This window comes from Onychomys torridus, chromosome 5 (assembly GCF_903995425.1).
Source record: "Onychomys torridus chromosome 5, mOncTor1.1, whole genome shotgun sequence".
NCBI lineage: Eukaryota > Metazoa > Chordata > Mammalia > Rodentia > Cricetidae > Onychomys > Onychomys torridus.
The window spans coordinates 73,748,642-73,770,639 of NC_050447.1; the positions used below are offsets into that span (position 1 = coordinate 73,748,642).

Genomic DNA, 21,998 nt, shown 5'->3' on the forward strand with positions numbered 1-21,998 from the left:
TTTTTATTCAAGACAGAAGAAAATGCAAACATGTTGTAGAAATTATACTTCATAGTTCTGTTAGCACTTGGCATAGTCGTAGTAGACTAGAACTGCTTCCGTGCTGTCCTGGGTCATGAGAAGTGTCTTGGTTGGCTCATACCTCTCTTGATAGGAACTGAGGAGCGCACAGCTTAGGAACATGGTGCTTCATATGGTTTCTTTCTGTACTTCCTTCTCTGTTGGTAGAGAGTTTCTTTAAAGCGTATAAAATACCAACTTACGTGTGTGTTAAGTTAAGCAAATAATGAAAGAAATTCAAATAAATGATAAGGGCTGTCTCTGACTAAGTATATTTATAACTTGTACACGTGTACAGTAGTTACAACAGAATCTAAGATTCTAAGTAAGTATGGATCAGAATTAAGAGTTTCTAGAGTTGTGTTTAAATGAACATATGGCACTAAAGAAAAACTGCATAAGCATCTGATCATGTACAGTATGTAAGTGACAGATCTACAGCTATGTTTTGTTCTCATGTTGACTGTTTGCCTATCATTGCACTGAACATACATTTTATTGTTTGCTTGTATAGACACATTCCCTCAAGGAACATGTAGTGGTGGAAGAGACAGAAACTGAGTTACACTAGAAGTTGAGATTTACTGCTCTTTGCTGTGTGTCAGTCATTGTTCTGAGTACTGTACATGTGATAATTTGAAAAATTCTTGTAATTTCACTTTTCTTAATTTGTTGCAATAATTTCTTTTTTCTTTTTTTTTTTTTTTGTTATTCAAGACAGGGTTTCTCTGTGCAGCTTTGCGCCTTTCCTGGATCTCGCTCTGTAGACCAGCCTGGCCTTGAACTCACAAAGATCCACCCTCCTCTGCCTCCCGAGTGCTGGGATTAATGGCATGCACCACCACCACCTGGCTAATTTCTTTATTGATTTGTAATCAAGTCAATGCTATAGCATTTGCTGTTTCATTTACTCCCTACCTCCACATCTCTTTTTTCTTGTATGTTAGGCTGCAGAACAAGCGAAAGCAAGCCCAGCTCTGGCAGCCAAAGACCCTGGCACTGTGGCTAACAAAAAGGAAGAAGAAGATTTAGCAAAAGGTGAGTTTGTAAGTCCTGGAAGGGGAGGGGAGAAGATAGGTCTCTGACTGAATAATTTTTTTAGTGGTTTACGGAAGAAGGAAATGGCTTCAGATGAAGCAGAGCCGCTTTATTTATTTATTTTAAGATTATTTATTCATTTAATTAATTATTTATTTATTTATTTATTTATTTATTTATTTATTTATTTATTTATTATGTGCACAGAAGAGGGTGCCAGATCTCATTACAGATGGTTGTGAGCCCCCATGTGGTTGCTGGGAATTGAACTCAGGACCTTTGGAAGAGCAGTCAGCGCTGTTAACCTCTTAGCCATCTCTCCAGCCCTTTTGTTTTTTGTTTGTTTGTTTGTTTTGGTTTTTCAAGACGGTGTTTCTCTGTGTAGCTTTGCGCCTTTCCTGGAACTCACTTGGTAGCCCAGGCTGGCCTCGAACTCACAGAGATCCGCCTGCCTCTGGCCTCGAACTCACAGAGATCCGCCTGCCTCTGCCTCCCGAGTGCTGGAATTAAAGGCGTGCGCCACCACCACCCGGCTGCTTTATTTTTTAAATGAAGTTTGTCTTTTTATTACCCAGAATAATTTAAATTGTAATTTTTCAATAAAAATGTCAAATTTTGAAAAAGTTATTTTTATTCTTTCAGTGATGGGTGAATGTATCTAACTTCTAATGATTTGTTATTATATGAGGATATACACTAGTCTCCTATTATACTATTGAGAAATATTACTGTCAATGTATTATTGGCTGTTATTAATATTTGAGGACTTTGAAATCTGTTTTTCAGCTATTGAGTTGTCTCTCAAGGAGCAAAGACAGCAGTCAACTGCCCTTTCCACTTTATATCCAAGCACGTCTAATCTCTTAACTAACCACCAACATGAAGGTAGAAAAGTTCGTGCTATATATGACTTTGAAGCTGCTGAGGATAATGAACTGACATTTAAAGCTGGAGAAGTTATTACAGTTCTTGATGACAGGTAATGGTTAATTATACATTGAACACTTGTGAAAATGTATTCTATAAAACCCCTGTTTTAATATTATTTAATTAAATGTAATTAATTACCAAGCATAATCAAAATATTGACTAGATGTTTTAGATGATCGTTAACTTGCTTGCCTTATACTGTATAGATTCATTTTGTAACATACTTTTCTCCTCCTTTACGTACTTAAATAATTTTTATTTGTTTTGGAAACCTGGTTTTTTTTTTTCTGTTTTATTTTTTGTTCCATCTAGTAATTTGAATTGTTAAATCTTGTAAAAGGTTAAAGTTTTAGAAAATTTGGTAGATTTAAAGTAAGTATATGATCTATTGATAGTATCCATGTAGACCATAGATCTATATAAAATGTAGTAGTTTTATGCTTATGGTGTCATGGGGGAAGAGCTGCGCAGCATGAGGGTTTTAGTTTTTATTGTGTTTAGTCTTTTGTGTTGCCAAACAGGCCTTTAAACAGCAGAAATGGATTTCTCTTAGTTATGTCCGATTTGGCACATGGTTTGGGCCCTTTCTGGTTCCGACACAGCTGTGTAGTCACTGTGGTATCACATGTGGCAGGAGGAGCAAACAAAGAAATCAGGAAATCTCTTTTCTAAGGTCACAGATCCCATTCAAGAAGGCTCTGCTACCATGAATTAATCACCTTCTAGAGCCCCGCCCCATGACTTTAGCATGGGAATTTTAGGAAGACAACATTCATTATGTTTTAATATTTTTCATGAAGAAGCCAAAATGATGTAAATTTCGAGCTGGCTACCTAGAATTGTATCATTCATTCTTTGGAAAAAGCGTTTATTAAACACTTGCTGGCTTTCAGTATAGTAGGCACTGGAGACAGTTCTGTTTCAAGTTTTGTACTACAGGTGTTGTCATCTTCTGTATGTGTCACGTAGGGAGGAGAAAACAGTCCTTGTTAGTGTATGCATGAAAGAGTAGTGGTGTGGGAATGGAGATGTGGTCCCTGAGTCTACTTCCACATCTTTTAGAAAGAGCTCTTATGTTGAAACCCAAGGGACTCCCTGACATTGATGGTTTTGGGCCTAGGGCCTCTTTTTGGGGGAGAGTCCATAACTCTTTATTGGCTTCTCAGAAGATATACTGACCTTCTGAGGAAAAGAACTATGGCTTCAAAGACTTCTTGAGGGGCTCATTTCCTGTTTGTATCAGAACCTCATACTAACTTATGGTGCCACTGTAGCTCTTCACTTCCTGTTTGTGAAGATAAGCTTCAATCTCCTTTATTGCATTGTTGTAGCATTCCAGTCTGGTGAGAATGCAAGTTAAATACTGTGGACTACTGGTAGAAATCTTACAGGAATACTTCTTTCTTTTGGTAAAGCATTCTTTTGTTTGTTTGTCTTAGTGATCCCAACTGGTGGAAAGGTGAAACCCATCAAGGAATAGGACTTTTTCCTTCTAATTTTGTGACTGCAGATCTCACTGCTGAACCAGAAATGAGTAAGTACTTTTTGATCTGTTGATGGATGATCGATAATTCATAGTCTTCTTGATGGAAGTTGAGTAAACTCAACTTTATAGGCAAATGACTTAAATGTTTTTGCCCCATGTGTTTTAAACAATGAAATTCTAAGCTGCACATGGTGGTGGCGCATGCTTGTAATCTGAACTCTCCTGTAGTCCCAGTATGTGGAAGAGTGACTGCTACACAGTGAAGTGAAGGCCATCCTGAGCTACATATAAATAAAATCCAAATCCTTATCAGAAACAGCCAGTAATTTGTAGACTGCTAGTCTTTGTTAATGTATCTATCAAAGACTACATAATGGATATGTGTCTTAACAGTGAAGAAAAGCCTTTACTAGCAAGTCAGAAATTCTAAATCTTTAATAAAATGGTTCTTTCTCACTGACTTATCTTTTTTACTTTTGTAGAGTCAGATCTTGATACTCATTCTTTTAATACAGTTGTTGGAGCTAAACTACTCATTGGAACTGAGAAATGTATAAACTCAGGGACTGGAGAGATGGCTCAGTGGTTAAGAGCACGTGCTGTTCTTCCAGAGGACCCAAGTTCATTTCCCAGCACCCATGTTGAGTGGCTTACAGCTATCTTTAACTTGAGCTCCAGGAGATGCACTGCCTTTGCCCTTCTTGGGTACCTGCACTTAACATCACATATTCTAACACACAGACAGGCATGTATATATACATAGTTTAAAATGATTTTCTAGTTCATTATGTTGTGGTGTTTCTATCAAAGACAATTTTTCTTTTGAATTGTCTGGTAATTTTAAAAGAATTGTTTTAAATTACAGAATTCATTTATGCTAGTATTAAGCTTTATTTTTGTAACAATTTATTGAATTCTGAAGTAGGTAGTTTTAATTCAGAAGCATAATTTATTTTTAAGTGAGATCGCTTATAGGAAACAAAGATCTTTACAAGAGAAAATTAGAAAATGTAGACAGTTTTATGTTCTGTCATTTTTTAAATGTCTTCAGTTCAGTTATTCCTTATATTGAGTCTCTAAAGTCCATAATAATAGGATTAAACTGTAAGATCTTTTTTGTTTTTTTCGAAACAGGGTTTCTCTGTGCAGTTTTCGTGCCTGTCCTGGATCTCACTCTGTAGCCCAGGCTGGCAGGCTGACTACTCACAGAGATCCGCCTGGCTCTGCCCCCTGAGTGCTGGGATTAAAGGCGTGCACCATCACTGTCTGGCTAGATCTGTTTTAAGGAAAGTATAATTTTTATTTTTTTTTTTTCCAGTTAAAACAGAGAAGAAGACAGTACAATTCAGTGATGATGTTCAGATAGAGACAATAGAGCCAGAACCAGAACCAGCCTTTATTGATGAGGTGAGTGGCTGGCTTCCTTGTTATGTAATGAGCACTTTGTATTGAAGCTGGATTACTTGTTTTCTTGTTCTGAAATGTTAACAATATAGGCAAAGCATATATTATTGTTACAACTTCTTTGTCCCATTTTTACCTTACTGAGATCTTCTTATTTATACTGCTAAAGGATGAGAATATAGCTCAGTAGCATGTGTGTGAGACTCAGAATTGATCTGCAGTGCTTTACAGAGGGGGTAATTTAAGGATGAATGTAAATTTCTATCTAGCATTTTATAGTTTGGATTTATATTGATGTACTTAATTATTGGGCACATAGGCAGTTTCCAATTTTAATTGTTATCACAAACAACAGTATTATAGTGAGGGTTTTTTGTTTTATTTTCCTTTTAACATTTAATTTGTTCTTCTTAGCTTAGATATCCAGGAATGGAACTTCCAAACCAAAGGATCTGTGTGTTTTTCATGTTAATAGGTACTGTGAAATTGTTGAACAGAAGGGAAATTTTTACAGTTTTGTTGATGCTCTGTGAAAATACCTGTTTTTCCAGATATTCAATAGTACATTACAGAGTATAGGACATTTACTGTGTGTTGAAAGAATAAAACAAATTTGCTGGTTTTCAAATGAAGCTGTTATTAAATTACTACCACATAAACAAGTTCAGTGAAATGAATTGTGCTTCTTCCTTGAACACATTTGAATTTTTGGAAAAGCTTATTTTAATTTTATTTTAAATCATCCATATGTCATTGTTAATCTGAAACAGTGATTATTTTCAGTGGTTATGTTTGAAAATACACTTAATCGCAACTGTAACAGTATTTTTTTTGGAGTCATGTTAACTTGATGGGTTGTGTGTTTGTTTTACAGTGCTGGGGATTAGCCTAGGGCTTTGTGCTTGCAAGGCCAGCACTCTACCACTGGGCTATGTCTCCCACCCAAACTTGGCATCTCTGGAATTAAATTAATATGTCATAGTTCCCTAGGCTGCATAGAAATCTTTGCTATTTCTACATATGACAAAAATATTAAAATTAGTTATATTTTTATCTTAAATCATCTTTGCAGCTGTATATTTTTAAATTTGTTATTATTTTTATGTGTATAGATGTATTTTGCTTTTATGTAAATCTGAACACCAAGTACATATTTGGTGCCTGTGAAGGCCAGAGAAGGGCTTCTGTCTCCTTAGAACTGGAGTTACAGACAGTTGTTAGCTACCATGTGGGTTCTGGAAATTGAACCCTGGTTCTCTGGAAAAGCAGCCAGTCTCTGCCACTGAGCCATCTTTCTAGCGCATACAGTTACATTTTTATATTCAAACCTATTAATAGTATTGTTTTGAATAGTAATATCAATATTGTATTGAATTAACTTAGTAACTGATTTTAAATAATGGAATTAGCAAGCCATACAGGATGCACTCCCCAATAGGCCAAATTTGAAATATAACTATATCCTTACATAGTTGTATCATATACATGCGTAGGTATTTTCTGGCTGCCTTTGTGCTGAAGTTACTGAAGAGATTGTGTAGTCTTCATTCTTACTGTCTGGCCCCTGGTGTAAGTCAGTGTATGGCACTCTTAAGAACTCCATCATTTCCTTGTATTTTAGAAGGTGATGTATTTGAGGCCACTTCTTGTCATCATTTTCCATTTTTTTCTCTTCTGTTAAAATTTCTTTCTTCACTGTATAGATATAAGCCTCATCCTGTGCCAATACTAAGCCTTATGGTGGTGCATTAATTTCTAGAAGCATTTCCAAATCCTGGTGGTGGTAATGACTAGCCAGCACAGTTCAGATAGTTTCATAGGTTTTGCAGCAATAATTAAACAAACAAAACCAATGAGCACAGTGAATTGCCAGCTAGTAGATTATTAACTACAGTTTTTAAATTTTATTTTACTTCACATGTGTGGGTATTTTGCCTGGATTTGTGTCTATGCACTTGCATGCCTGGTGCCTACAGAGGCCAGAAGGGGCCATTGCGTTTCCCTGGAACTAGAGTAGCAGATGGTTGCAAGCTGCCATATGGGTGCTGGGAATTGAATGTGGGTCCTCAGAAAGAGCTGCCAGTGTTCTCAACTGTTGAGTCATCTCTTCAGCCCTAAAAATAATTTTTAGTAATGAGCTACTTAAGACTCCTGTTATAACACTCAGACGCAATGGAAATAATTCAGTGGCGCTGCTCTAATAGCTTGAAATAGATAAACAAGATTTCCCATTAGTTTCACCTGTAACAACATAAAATATAAATATGAATGACCTTGAGTCCTGGCTCATTTGATTCTTTTAAATTTGTATTTTGTTACTTCAACCCATTACATACTAGTAGGAATCATTAATGCATATAGATGAATTTAACAGCATATTGCTAATTTATATACGTGCTTTTATTTCAAAAAAGTTTGACATAGTCTTCTGGAAGACTTTAAAGTGCATTTAAATAAAATTTTGTAGGAGATATATGAGCAGAAATATGAGTTTAAGGAGAAAAATGATCAATTTGGAATTACTGATTTAAAAACAATTGTTTGTTTTTTGTGGTCCTGAGGATGGAACCCAGAGCCTTGTACATGACAGGCAAGTGATCTTCCAGTGAGTCGCATCTCCAGCCTGGTCTAAATGGTGGTGGTGATACTTTCTCTTTGAGAGAAACAAGAGTGTGGACAAGTGCTAATGAGTACTAAGGAATCCAGCTGGGTCATGGAACATTCTGCTTGGCTAGATTGTGTTACAGAAGGAAATGTCTGAGTACTTAGCTGTGGCTCATATAGAAACCATGCTGTATTATCAGGAGATGAATGTTTCTGTTGCCTTTTTAAATGTCTTAAAATGAACATGAATCTTTTCACCTGAAAGAATATCCACTTTAAAATACAGCAGTCATTTGATTTCAAAGGAGCTTTTCTCCGCTACTAATCTAACAATTAATTCATCTCTCGAACAGTCTGTGTTTGAGTAATAATTTTATTCAGAATATGTAGTCTTTAAATTATTAGTTGCGTGTACCTGTGTGTAATAGCATCCCTATATAGGAAATTTGAGTGAAAAAAGTTTGTAATAATTTTCATAGAATTTGGCAAATGAAAAAATACATTTTGTATAATGCATGGGTATATTTATGCAACTGCCTTTTTTAGACCCTTTAGTCCTAAGTATTAAAGGATTCTGAAATAGACCCAAGTAAGTGGTTGAGATATTATCCATCTTTACACACACACACACACACACACACACACACACACAAAAGAATAAAGTACAAGTTTCTTCTTTTATGACAAACCGAAATGTTGATGGAAAGAGAACAGATTAAATCCGTAGAGCTCCACTTAAAAGAACAGCTGTGAAAGGCCTGAGCTCTGCCTATGGAACAGCTGTCATACTCACTGCCAGCGAGAAGTAATGACTGAGCAGGCTGTCTTGAGAGGGATGCTCCAACTGTTTTGTGGCTAAGTTACAGCTGCTCCAGAACAAAGTGAAATTCTTGAACGTGGTGTAAGAGAATGGGGAAATTATACCCCGTGAGTATAAATGGATGGTCCTATTCTAATTTGAACATTTTGAAAAACAACCTACGAATAGCATGCAAGGACCTGATTTTGCATGGTGCTAAAGGGAACACATAAGATGCTAAAAACATAAAATGAAATAAACCTTCCTAAGTATGAACTGAAAATCTATCTGAAGCCAGGTAGTAATAATGGCTTACGCTTTCAATCCCAGCACTCAAGGAGGCAGAGGCAGGTGATCTCTTGTGAGTATGAGGTCAGCCTGGTCTACAAAGTGAGTTCCAGGACAGCCGGAGTGGTTACACAGAGAAACCCTGTCTCAGAAAAACAAACAAACAAAAAAGAAAACTGTCTGTGATTGAGTTGTCATGTCAAAAAGAACATAATGTTTCATAGAGATTGCTTGCTTTTGACAATAACTATTTCTGTAGGATAAAATGGACCAGTTGTTACAGATGTTGCAAAGTACAGATCCCAGTGATAATCAGCCAGACTTACCAGAGCTACTTCATCTTGAAGGTAACCCTTTTCATCTGTCTATCCCCAGAGATCTTACTGTACTGCTCTAGGATGGCTTTTGAGAGTATCTTAGAAATGTCATTACACCTTCTTGCTGTGCCTTCTCACCTTTCCTGTGCTGTTTAAATCTGGAGGAGAGGTGGAAATCACAAACCTTACTATTCAAATTATTTTATTCAGCATCTTAAAGTCTTGTAAAAGGAAAAAAAAACATTTTGAACTCAGTATTTTAAACTGTCACCATTATAATTTAAGAAAATTAATTTTAGGTTCTATTGACCAAAGATAATTAATTTTTTAGTTACTTCACATTAAGTAAACCTCATTTTTTTTAATAAATATTTTTTCAGAAATTTATTTTCTTTTCTTGTGTTTTCTTATTTCTTCAAAAATTGTCATCTTAGCGATGTGTCACCAGATGGGACCTCTCATTGATGAAAAGCTGGAAGATATTGATAGGTAAAGAACTTGTACTCTATTTACATTGTGTATCTTTCTCTCTGAAACCATTTCAGTAAACTGCCATTTTTACAAGGTACTCAGCCTGCAGAGGTGGCTCAAATAGTAAAGTGCTTGCCACCCAACCACAAGGTTTGGCTCCTTCAAGTCCACATAAAGAGCAGGGCATGGTGGTGCAGGCCTGTAAACCCAGCCAGGGCAGTGAAGGTGAGGAGAAGAAGAAAGAGGTATGGTGCAGGTGGGCAGACCCCTGAGACTCTCTACCCAACCAGCCCAGGTGCATCGATGAGCTTCAGGTGCAGAAAGAGAACCTGTCTCAAAACTAAAGGTGGGGAGTCAAAGGAGAGACCCCCAACGTGTCTCAGTCCTCTGTGTGTGCATGCAGCTGTCACAACCACACACATAGACAGTGCTTCAGAGAGCCAGTCGTTAGTCACCATTCTCACCTTCATGAGGATTGGGACTCATTTGCCCTTTCTTGAAAAGCAAGGCCACTGTGGGCTTTCACTGTCTTCCTCTTTTTATATAATTGTGCTTACTAAAGTGAATTACCAGAGCTCACAGACTGACATCTGTTGATGAATGAGGAAATCTAGACAGTTCCAGGTACAGTCAAGGAAGGTAGTCCAGCATGGGATCTAACCTGAAAACATGTTTCTTGTTGCCTCAGAGCCAAGGGAGAAGGTGTTTTTGCCCTGTCTATTAGTATTTAGAGTTACTATTTAGAGCATTGTATCATTTAGCAATCAAATTATTGTGTAATATTTCAGAAAACATTCAGAACTCTCAGAACTAAATGTGAAGGTGATGGAAGCTCTTTCACTGTATACGAAGTTAATGAATGAAGATCCAATGTATTCTATGTATGCAAAATTACAGAATCAGCAGTATTATATGCAGTCATCTGGTGTTTCTGGTTCCCAGGTATGTTTTGTAAAGCTCAGGAGTGTTGTGTAAATTCTTGAATGTATTTGAAATGATTTGTAATGTCTTTTTTTTGTAAAATACATGCATATATATGTGTGTCTTTGTCTTTGTGAGTATATATCACATGTGTGTACTGGGCCCCTTGTTTGTCAGAAGAGGATGTTGTATCCCCTCAAGCTGGATTTACAGTTGGTTGTGAGCTGTCTGATGTGAGTGCTGGGAACTGAACTTGGCTTCCCTAGGAGCAGGAAGTGCTTTTAACCACTGAGTCATCTCTCCACACTGCAAAGTGTAATTTCTTCACCATAATGTTTACAATGAAAAAAGTTAATAGAATTTTTAAAATTCACAAATATATAATAATATACTGAATATGCCAGTATATCCACACATATTTATATATGTTTTTTAAAATCTTCACTTTGTACATGGATAAGTAGCAAAATTACCCACTAAGTAGTTTCCTCCCACCCCTTTTTCTTTAAAATAAAGGTATTTTGTACCTACCCTAGACCTATAGAACCAAAGTCTTTAAAGTTTAGGTTCATATTATAAGATTTCAGGCTTAGTGGTTAAAGACCAATATGGAAAGTATATCATGAATTTAATACAGAGATTATATTAGTATAAGATGTATTTCTTTCTACTACTATGTGAAAGTAAAATCTGTTCATGTAATGCTTAAGAATAAAACTTTAAACTAGGAGGATGGCTCAGTGGGTAAAATGCATGCCAGACTGGAGCTTAGATTCCCAACTCTCTTGTAAATGCCAGTTGGGCATGATAGTCCACCTGTAATCTCAGTACGTGGAAATACAGAAGGGATCCCCAGAGCAAGCTGGCTAGGTATAGTAGCCCAATAGATGAGCTTTGGCTTCAAGTGAGACATCCTGGCTGAATAGAAGGTGGAAAATGATCCAGGAAGACTCCTGACATCAGCCTTTGCCCTCCATATGCTCCCACATACTCTTGCATGCACATGTATCCCTGCAAACACACATACACTTTCAAAAAGATTAAAAATCATCAGCTTATACTAAAAAGAGCTTTTCATAAAATTCCAAATGATAGTATAACTATAATTCTTGCTTGATAACTGTTTTGTTATATGTAATTTCACTATGTTGAAGTTAAACCTTTTAAATAGAAAGAAAAGGGGAAATGATGAGTGATGTCGTTCTGTATGCTGTGAATATATGTTGCTCTGATTGGTTGATAAGTAAAGCTGTTTGGCCAATGGTGAAGCAGAATAAGGTTAGGCGGAACAGTCTAACTAGAGAGAGAAGGAGGAGCAACACAGAGCAGAGGAGATGCTGCCACCAGGAGAAGCAAGATGTAAAGATAGTGGTAAGCCACAAGCCATGTGGCAAAGTATAGATTTATAGAAAGGGGTTAATTTAAGATATAAGAGATAGCTGGCAAGAAGCCTGCCATGGCCATAGTTTAAAAATAATATAAGTCTGTGTGTGTTTATTTGGGTCCAGGCGGCTGCAGGACTGGCAGGGGAGAGAGATTTGTCTTGACCGAGGACCAGGCGGGACACAGGAAAACTTTCAACTACATAGCAATAACATATAAAAGAAGTTCTAAAGGAGCAATGTTTGCTGGGTTTTGTAACTGAATGTCTCTGCTGAGTAAGTTTGGAATAGGCATTGAAGTTGTGTAATGGAATGTTTCCTTATCACCTTTTGTAGGTATATCCAGGACCTGCTCAAAGTGGTACCTACCTGGTTACAGGGAATGCACAGATGAGCCATCTCCAGAGCTACAGTCTGCCTCCAGAGCAGCTTTCTTCCATCAGCCAAGGAGCAGTTCCACCCTCTGCAAACTCTGCTCTTCCTAGTCAGCAGACCCAGGCTTCGTACCCAAAGTAATTTGATTATTGGTTATTCGAGGTTAAAGTTAATATTCTTTACTTGATTGCAGTAGTCTATAAGCATAAACCTGGATAAGAAAAACTGGAGGTGGGCATTACTGTCTAAACTACTGCATCTGTAGTGTAGGGTGGTTTCTGTAAGATCCCAGCTTAAATTCCTTTCCTTGAAGCAAGGAAAGCTGACTTTAAGAGTTTACTAGCAGTGTTTCTAGGTAGCACAAGCTTTCCAGAAAGCAGCAGAGTTGGTAAATGCTCCTGTATGTACCTCACTATTGTAGCATCCATCCATGAAGAGTGTGTGAGCTTCTAAGGACACTGTTGTGTTGTTCTGTTTAGGTATTAGCATGACTTTAAAGGAGGTAATGAAGCCTAAAACTCATGGGCTGTGGTGTGGATCCAGTGCCATGCTTTATGTTTAACACATACTGACTGACTTACTCCTTACAATAACCTATGAGAGAAGTATATTGGCACCTCCATTTTGTTAATGGGAAACCAGTGCAGCCTGTGAGACCAGCTCCCAGAACTGCACCCAGGGTAATAAAAAGAAATGCCTTAGAGTAGCAGGACTTAGGGATAATTCTTATTTATCTTAAGGAATAAGACTTATACATGTACAGATGATTATTCTATTTTTCTCAAGCTTCTTCTCTTTTCTTCATTCTATATCCCCTAATATACATCCCATGGAGAGCAAAAAAAGTTATATCTGAGGGAAGTGGGTAACCATGGCAGCGCATGGATGCAAAGTGCAGGCTGTAACCTGAGACTAGGGACATAGTGCCCAGTGAGACAAGTGTGCAGGGAATTAGGTCTTTATCAGCCAGACTACAAGTAGGGAATTAGCACCAAAGTTGCTTTGTCTCTGACCTTGGTTCTACAATCAGACACCTGGGAATTTGCCCTTGTGTGTTTTCTGTGGAGGTTTATTTTATGAACTCATTTGTAGGGGCATTTAGTCTATTTTGAATCTGCTCTGAGGTTTTAAATCAGCTAATTATATGTAGCTTGTCTTGTCAGCCTGAGCTAAAGAAATAAAACAAGCTTTCTAACAGTCTCACAGTCCTCGTGGAGCAATAGATCTAGTTGTAAAGCATATCCTAGTATATTTCTATTCTTCAAAATTACACAGCTTAAGAAGAAGCCATCCTTCTGACCATCCAGATGTATATGTGCCCAGTATATTCATGGAGAGAGCACACTTCCAATCCAGGCTATGAAAGGAAACCCCATAGTTGTTTTTTTTAGGGAGGAACTGTGGAAGTACACAAGAAAATTGCAGACAGAAGCAATCAATCATTCATAGGCAGTGTCCTCGTAAGCCTTGCTTGACAAAGTTCCTCTATCAGAGAGTTATTCATCTGCTGGGTCAACCTTATAAATATCACTTGTCCTCTGCTGCGTATTTTTGTGACCTCTGGTAAAGCATTGCTACCAATAGCTCTCAGCAGGAAACTGAGATGTAGACTAAGGTTCCACATAGCTAAGATCCAAAACCAGGGATTCTGGCTCCAGAGATTATCACATCGCCTGCATACTGAAATTCCTTTCTCTCAGTGTAGCACATTTGGAGTGTGTGTGTGTGTGTGTGTGTGTGTGTGTGTGTGTGTGTATGTGTGTGTATTAATATGCTCTGGGCACATGCTAAATGTCCTTCAAATGCTAACTGGTTATACTCTATATCTCAGTTCAGAGTTCCACTGTCTACCTGGTAGCCAAGGCTAAACACTGTAGCTCTCACAAACTCTGTTTTCTTATCTCTCCTCTGCATTGTCTGTTTATCATGACAACTAGTATATAATTATTTACTAATCTCCAAAATAAATCTTTCCCATTAATATCATGGTGTTACAGTTGGATACTAATAACTTCCTACCTAATCACTGTGACTGCACAGCTTTTTGTCCTTTGTGAATCATTCTGTCTAATTATTACAATAAAGGCAAGTTTCTCATCAATAATACTGGTTCATTCATTCTGCAGTCCTCATCATTCTCTCCAGGTGTGTCTCTGTTTGATCCTGCCATCTGCTTTAATTCTGTAGTAACTCAGTAATGACAGTATGTATGCTCCAGCACATCCTTTCACAGGCTTTGCATTCCCTTTGCTCCTGGTGCGGTGCCATTGCATGCTAGTCTATTTCCTCCAACTAAGGAACTAAATCATATTTGTATAGAAAATATTTAGTATATGTTCACTAACTTTTCTTTTTAATTTTTGATTAATTTTGCTTTTCTTCATAAGTATTTTCAGGTTTGTTGAATTTATCACTTTTTTTTTATCTTTCTAGAGCTTTATTGGGAGAAAGAGGGGGAGAGAAGAGAGGGAGAGAGAGAGAGGGAGAGGGAGAGAGAGAGAGAGAGAGAGAGAGAGAGAGAGGGAGGAAGAGAGAGACCGGGCAGAGGGAAGAGAACAGAAAGAGAAAAAAACGAATTTATCACTTTTCAAGGAGCTAATATTATTATTGAAGGCTTTCTAGGGAATGGATGCTTTTTTTTTTTTTTTTAAAGTGATATACATTCATGGCTTTATTGAGCAAATATTTGTCTACAGTCTCAGGCCCTTCTCTATGTACATTTTCCACTGGGATCTTTTCTATATTATTATGTCATCTTTACCAACTTGGATTTAATATAATATTTTATGGTAAACTGTCCCCAGAATATATTGTCATTCTCTTTTTGTTAAACATCAGCTCCATTTCAAATGTCTTTGTCATGTAAATAGCATGACCTTCCTTGAACACACTGTAGTTATCCCCTTATCTATGGCTGTAATCTCTTTTTTCTTATTAAGAAATTTTTTCATTCATTTTACACACTAATCAAAGATCCCCTTCTTCCCTCCTCCTTTCCCCCCAGCCTCCTCCTCCCAACTCACCCCTTACTCCCCCCCAACAAGAAGGCAAGGCCTCCCATGGGGAGGTACATCAGAATGGATGCTTTTAAAGTTTAATTTCTCTTTATTATTTCTATCTTTCTATCATTTTTTAAAATTTATCATTTTTTCCTGACTTTGGAAGTACATTCATATATTAAAGATTTTCTACCCCATTTCAAATCGAAATAAACTCAGATAGATCAGTCTCTTGAAAGAAATGGCTTTTGTCTGTGTCCCGCTCCTCCAGCCACACAGTCTTCACAGTGCTGGGGATCAAACCTACCTTATGTATGTAGGCAAGTGTTCTACTGCTATTTATACTTCATCTTAGTAAATACTTAAACATCTGTCTAATAGATAAAATAATTGATAAGTAGATCCATAAGCTATGGTGACTTTACTCACTTCCATAGGTAGCTTCATGAGTACCACCTTCTAAGTACCTTCCAGGTGGTCTAGGGGACAGGTGTCTGAAAAGCTCTTAATTCTAAAACTAAAACTGTGTGTGAAGGAATAAGAAATCGTCTCCTGTGTGTTCCCTTATTGGTTCTCCAGTACAAAGTTGTCAGACCCCAAACCATAAATAAACAATAAGAATGAACTCAGCATGTTGTATTTATGTATTTGTGTATAATACATATACATGCACACACATATGTATGTAACAATAATCAGAGGGAAAAAGCTATCAGTTTGAGAGTAGGGGGCATGGGAGGGGAGTATGATAATGCATGTATATATATTTATAATTTAAAAAAGAAGAAAGAAATAGCCTCCTAGATGTGTGTTCAAGAGGGCTAGGAAAACCTGCCTGTCAATCAGTAAAAATTATGGCTTGGAAAGCTCAGTCAGATAGATATACAGCCTCCCTGACTCACCCTGTACCTTGCTTTTTTCTTCCATTTTGCTCTTTTTTTGTTTTTGTTGTTAAACCTCCATTTGCTGTGTTAGCAGTTGCCTTATTTCTCCTCATAAGCACATTTTTTTTACATTTATAAATATATTAATCAACTCTTTAATTTAGACTCTTTATGATACACTTTCAAGGAATTGAAAAACAGCAACCCATTTCTATCTCAATCTAGTATTTGATATTGTCATCATTAACACTTAGCATTTAAATATTACGTACTCACTGGGTCCATGGTATAAAGTTGTGTCCTGTAAAAAGACGAAAGAAACTCAGTTCTAACTCTTAAAGCTGCCGTTGTTTATAGTAGCCACATAAAAATGTCAGCCACCAGAGAAAACAGTGGCAGATGTACAGTACAAGTAGGTTCTGATGGTACCCAGGAACAACAGATACAGACGAAGGAAGGCAAAAGTGCTCTAGAGAAAATGAAGCCAAGCTAATAACTAACTAGAGAACACATAGGAGCCAAGCCAAGATGGGCCAACATTCAAAGGACATGCCCTACAGAAAGCACTTGTAGAATGCACAGGTGTTCCTTTGGAAGCAACATTAATGTTCCCCAGCTTGTAAGGTCAAGCCCCTAAGGATATAGATGCACATCTGAACAGGTACAGTCACAGGTAGTTGATAGATGTACTGGTAGTTGCTTTGTGTAGGGGGGATGCCCTTATGCTGTACTTTTAGGGAAATAGGGAGATGATGATGCTCACATCTCACTAGTCCATTGAAACTATTCTCTCAAAATGCTGTTGATGCACATACTGCCAAATTCTGTGGTCATTTCACAAGTCTTCTACCCTGCTTTACAGTTCATTCCCTTCCTTGTATTTAATGTGTTTCAGGCCATTGTTACTTAGTTTTCCTGTTTTCTTACTGCTCCTCATTTGCCCTTGCCAGATGCACCTTTATATTGCTGACATTAAAAAATCTAGGGCTCATTGTATGGACTGTTCCGATCAGTTATTTCCTAAGGGCCCTCTGAATAAGGACTCTTTTAGGGTCTGTTTTGGCTCCTGCTCTCCCCTGGGACTCCAGACTGCATGCGCATTGTTTTCTTGTGTCTTCTAGACATCTCACTTGAGGTGTCCAAAACCATTCTTTCTTCTTGCCCATGCTTCTCTTGTTCCAGTCAGCTTTAGTCCCATGTGTAGTTTTCTCCTTTTAGTAAGTTGTCATTGCAGTTATTTTTATCAGTTATAAAACCAGACATTCTAGACTACTTGGTCCACTATCAGATTTCAATGGCACTTTCTTTGGAGTAGGGTGTGACCCTTCTCTTCTGTCTCCACTATGGCTCTGGGCTCCTGCTAGCTCTCACATCTGTTCTTGCTCCCATGTGAGCCTGTCAAAATACAAGTCATATCTCATTACCTTTCTCCTCAAAACCCAGCAAGTGTGTATTTCACTTCAGTCACAAAGCACAGCCCTGTGTCTCCTAAGGTACTCACTGGATCTTCTACAGCCCTTCTTCCTAACTGCCACTCTTTGCTCACTCTGTCACAACTGCCTTGGCCTCCTTTCTGTTTCTTGAACATACCACATTATAAAACCGCAAAGGCTTCTTTTTCTTAGCCTAATGTGTGCCTTTCTAGACTGCTGATAATGGTTCCTCTGCTTCCCTAAAATCTCTCCTTGAATGAGCCTTATCTGAAAGGTCTCCCTTTAGCACCCTCCATAGATAAGAATACTTTGTCCCAGGTGTTTCTGGTACTGTTTGCCATCCTTTTTTCCTCTGAACACTCATTAACAGTCTTTTTTTTCTCCTACCAAAATGTAAGCTCTGTAATAGTAGACACTTGTTTTTCTTCCTTCATAGCATCCCAGTACTTAAATAACAGTGTTTGACACTTTGTGTATGTTTAATAAATTATCAAATGAATGTAAATGGATGTTAATGGTTTTCCTGTTCATATCTGAATGAGTGCACAATACATTATTTACTTTAGCTAATTAAGTGTTTTCTTCCCTCCACAGTGCAATGGTTAGTTCTGTTCAAGGAAACTCATATCCCAGTCAGGCTTCAATATATAGTCCTGCTGCTGCTGCCGCTGCCGTACCTGTACCTGTACCTATACCTGCTGCTGTATCTGTGCCTGCTGATGTCACCATATACCAGAACGCAGGACCTAATATGTCCCAGGTGCCAAACTATACTTTAACATCATCAACCCTGCCTCAAGCGGGAGGCAGCCAACAACCACCTCAGCCACAGCAAGCATATTCTCAGAAGGCTCTCCTATAGGACTTGATATTCCTCATGGTGGCATGTTTCTGCTGAATGCCATTGACAATGTTAGGAGATTCGTTAACATCCTAAGATTTGTTTTTCCTCAGCTTATAGGAATCTGTCTTGGTCAACAAGTTCAAATACTCAAGAGGGTAGAACTGTCTTCAATTTGCACTGACTTTTTGGAGGTCTACCCCTCCCCCAGAAGAATGAAACTACTTACAACATTATTTCCTTTCATAATATGAAGAATTGTTACAAGATTATTGTCTTGTAAAATTACCTGGTCTGCAAACACTCAAAAGTTCAAAAACTGCTATGGCAAATGTTATGTACATATATTGACATGTAACTTCATTAGTGACCATTTCAATTACAATGGTGATCATGTGAATATATTTAACACTGTGTTAAATTAATTTACATTGCTGTTTTATTTTAATCATGAACTACTACCATGTTTGCTAATGTTTTGTGTAAATTTTAAGATAAGTACACTATCTTTTTAAGCTGCAAGAGAACCAAGTTGTAGTACATTGACCCGAAGGCATTGTCTTGTAGTGTCACATGAAATCGAACCTTTCTTTTACTAATTGTGAGCAAAGCCTATGTATGTTACGTCTTTCTGTAGCTTTTGCCCACTACTGGCTGTCATCACACCAGCTTACAGTAGCCACATTTTTGGTGCAGTTAGAGGAGAATACTGTTCCCTGTAGACTTTTGTATTTTGGCATGATGTACCAGGTATTGTGGACCATGAGACAAAAATTAGTCTTTATATCTTATTTTTAAAGAAGCAGTGTTGATTTACTTTTCCCTAGTTGAATGTGGTGATTAGGTTTAAAGCTGTATACTGTGTGTGTTTATTGGTAGCAGTGACACCAAAGATAGAGGCCATGCCTAGAAAATTTTCAATTGGAAACAAAAATGAACTAACACTACATTTTCATCTTGTAATTTTAAAGATAGAAACAAAATTTGATTCACTTGTCTTACTCCACTAGTTTTTTAAATGTCTTTGACACATTGTATCTTTTAATTCTCATTAAAATTGCTATAAGTAGGTGTTTCAAAGTAATTTATATTTCTGATTTTGTTGAATAGTTTACATATTTATTGTTAAGTTTCAAACTGGAGTTTTAAAGTTATTCCTCTCTGTCTCATTTGTAGTTCTATTGGAATTATTTTTGCTTCTTATACAGGAGTAATTTTAATGAATCATTTTAATCCATACAAAAAGGTATTCCACTAACATTTTAGTTATATTTATAATTTCCCTGGTTGTACTATACCAGTATTTAAATAACCTAAAATTTGAGTACCATATTTAACTAATAGATCTAAATTTTCCTCCTGTATGCAAGATTTGTCTGTTTCCTTTTTGACAAATGACTTTAGCTTTGGCAGATAATCTTAGGGGTGGTTAATTCACAGGGACATATTTAAAGCTCTTTTCACTTGAGTTTAAAGTATGTCACCATCAACTAGTAAAGTTAAAATTTTAATTCATGTGTCACATTTTAAATATTTTTTAATAAAACCTTGTTAGCAGTTAGATTATAATCTTTTGTTCCAATTTAAATATTATGGTTTAAATGATATACTTTCCTCTGAGTCATATTATATTTTCTTTTCATTTTAATAAGTTCTTGTTTACAACTATATTCCCATTTTAATTTTTGATATCTTTATATTAAAATATCAACAAAATATTTTTTAGTATGCTTCTTACCCTTTAAGCCTTTCAGTGGTGAAATGAAAAAAAGGTACCAATTTTGCATATATATTTTTTATTATGTATTAGAGTGTATAAAGAGTTAAATGAGTGATTGACATTGATTCTGTCTAAGTGACTTTACTTGGTGCAAGTACTTGGTAGAAAACTTCCAGTGAAAAGGAAGGACGGGTCTTTCATCCTTGAAGTAGCATGACAAGGGTGGAAAGATGGGGCCAACTGGGATCACAAATAGTTTTCTTTTAAATCCATGCAAGTTGTGCTGCTAGAAAATCCTTGCTGTGCGTGATAATGTAGACGTTGAATCCCAGCACTCAGGAGGTAAAGGCGGATGATCTCTGAGTTTGAGGCCAGCCTAGTCTACATAGTGAGTTCCAGGCCAGCCAGGATACATGATGAGACTGTCTCACAGAACAACAACCACAAGAAATTTTCATTGACAGCTGTCCATATTTTGATAAAATAGACTAACTTATAAAACAAAGTACCCGAAGAGTAAACATCTATGAAGGAAATTTTTGGTTTATTCCTTTTTTTAAGTTTGAGAAATGTTTCTATCAAAGTGACAACTAAATGAGACAAAATGCAGCTCTGCTCCTATGCTGCAGTCCCCATGCATGATTGGATGTGATAATATGTGAGTGCACCGAAATTACTAGGTGTGGCTTATGCTATGTGCTAATACAATTTTCTAGACTTTCCTGACCCTTTGATCTTCTGTCACTGTTACCTGTCACCCTCTACTTGGGGAAGGACATTTTTCTAATACATGCCCAGAGATGCCCTTCTTACTAATTTCTTCTGGAACATTTTTTCTTTCCTCTTTGCTTTTAATACTTAAAGTGTTCAATAAATCAGCTTCATTGATTTCTAATGTAGAATAATTTCTCTCATGTGTGACATCTGTCTCATTGAACTTGAAAATATCCTTTGTCCGTTGCTTAAGTTTGTGTTAGATTAATGCCCTGCATAATAAACTGTGCAACTCAAACCAATTGTAGAAATTATTTCCTAATATGAGGTTTATAGGTATAATTGGTCAACTTTTCACCCAATATAAATTAAAATTGTTTTATTCATCTGAACTATTATCTTGTTTTATTTGCCAATTACATTATAATAATAATAGCTTCCTGTTATAGTCCCTTTTAATGTTAATAACAACTTAAGTTTAACATTTTGGTTCATTTGTTGTTTTTTTTTTTTTTTGTTAAGTTTTTAATATTTGTTTCTCTGGTTTATTAGGAGTTAATAACTGTGTGTATCTCTTAGTATTAAAGTATACAGAAGAAACTATCTGGGTGCTATTTTCAGTTATCTTTGATCTTGGAAGGTGAGTAGGAACTACTGAATAGGCTGATGCTATGGGGTGATACATTGCCTACGAGCTGTCCGCACAGAGAACTTTCAGTCCTACAGAGAGATTCCTTAACCAGAGACAGAAAGAGTAAAGCATTGACTACCCAAATATTCTAGATTCACTAATTACTAACATTTAGCTTTATGTCCATGTGTATATCTATATTCATGTGTATTTGTATGTAGATGTACATGTGAATAGACATGCACCTACTTTATTGAATGTATAAACTGCTACAGATGGAAGCTGTATGCATGACTATTTCATGTTTCCTGTAAGGATAAGAACAACCTCCAAGTAATCTAGACCACTGTTATGTTCAGGAATACCGGCAGTGATTCTTTTTTTTTTTTTTTTTTTTTTTTGGTTTTTCGAGACAGGGTTTCTCTGTAGCTTTGGAGCCTGTCCTGGAGCTCACTCTGTAGACCAGGCTGGCCTCAAACTCACAGAGATCCGCCTGACTCTGCCTCCTGAGTGCTGGGATTAAAGGCATGTACCACCACAGCCTGGCCTGGCAGTGATTCTTAAGATATTGCTACCAACACCCTGCAAACTGTCTTAAATATATATTATTCATTCTTAGATCTAGGATCCATTCCAGGAATATATGCCACCTATATAATGTCCCTTTACTACTGTTGTTAATCTAAATTAGCCCCCATTGT

The 21,998-nt window shown here is 37.0% G+C and overlaps 1 protein-coding gene across 1 annotated transcript in view; it reads left to right on the forward strand.

Annotated features, from left to right (window-relative positions):
* Stam (signal transducing adaptor molecule) overlaps positions 1–21,058 on the forward strand; it is a 56,115-nt gene extending 35,057 nt beyond the window's left edge. Inside the window, exons 6-14 of the mRNA XM_036187706.1 lie at positions 1,008–1,098; positions 1,885–2,077; positions 3,468–3,562; positions 4,833–4,921; positions 8,869–8,956; positions 9,361–9,415; positions 10,186–10,339; positions 12,037–12,212; positions 17,986–21,058. Coding sequence (XP_036043599.1) covers positions 1,008–1,098; positions 1,885–2,077; positions 3,468–3,562; positions 4,833–4,921; positions 8,869–8,956; positions 9,361–9,415; positions 10,186–10,339; positions 12,037–12,212; positions 17,986–18,253 — 1,209 coding nt within the window. The 3' untranslated portion in view covers positions 18,254–21,058. The remainder of the gene's footprint in view (positions 1–1,007; positions 1,099–1,884; positions 2,078–3,467; positions 3,563–4,832; positions 4,922–8,868; positions 8,957–9,360; positions 9,416–10,185; positions 10,340–12,036; positions 12,213–17,985) is intronic.
* The last annotated feature ends 940 nt before the right edge of the window (positions 21,059–21,998 follow it).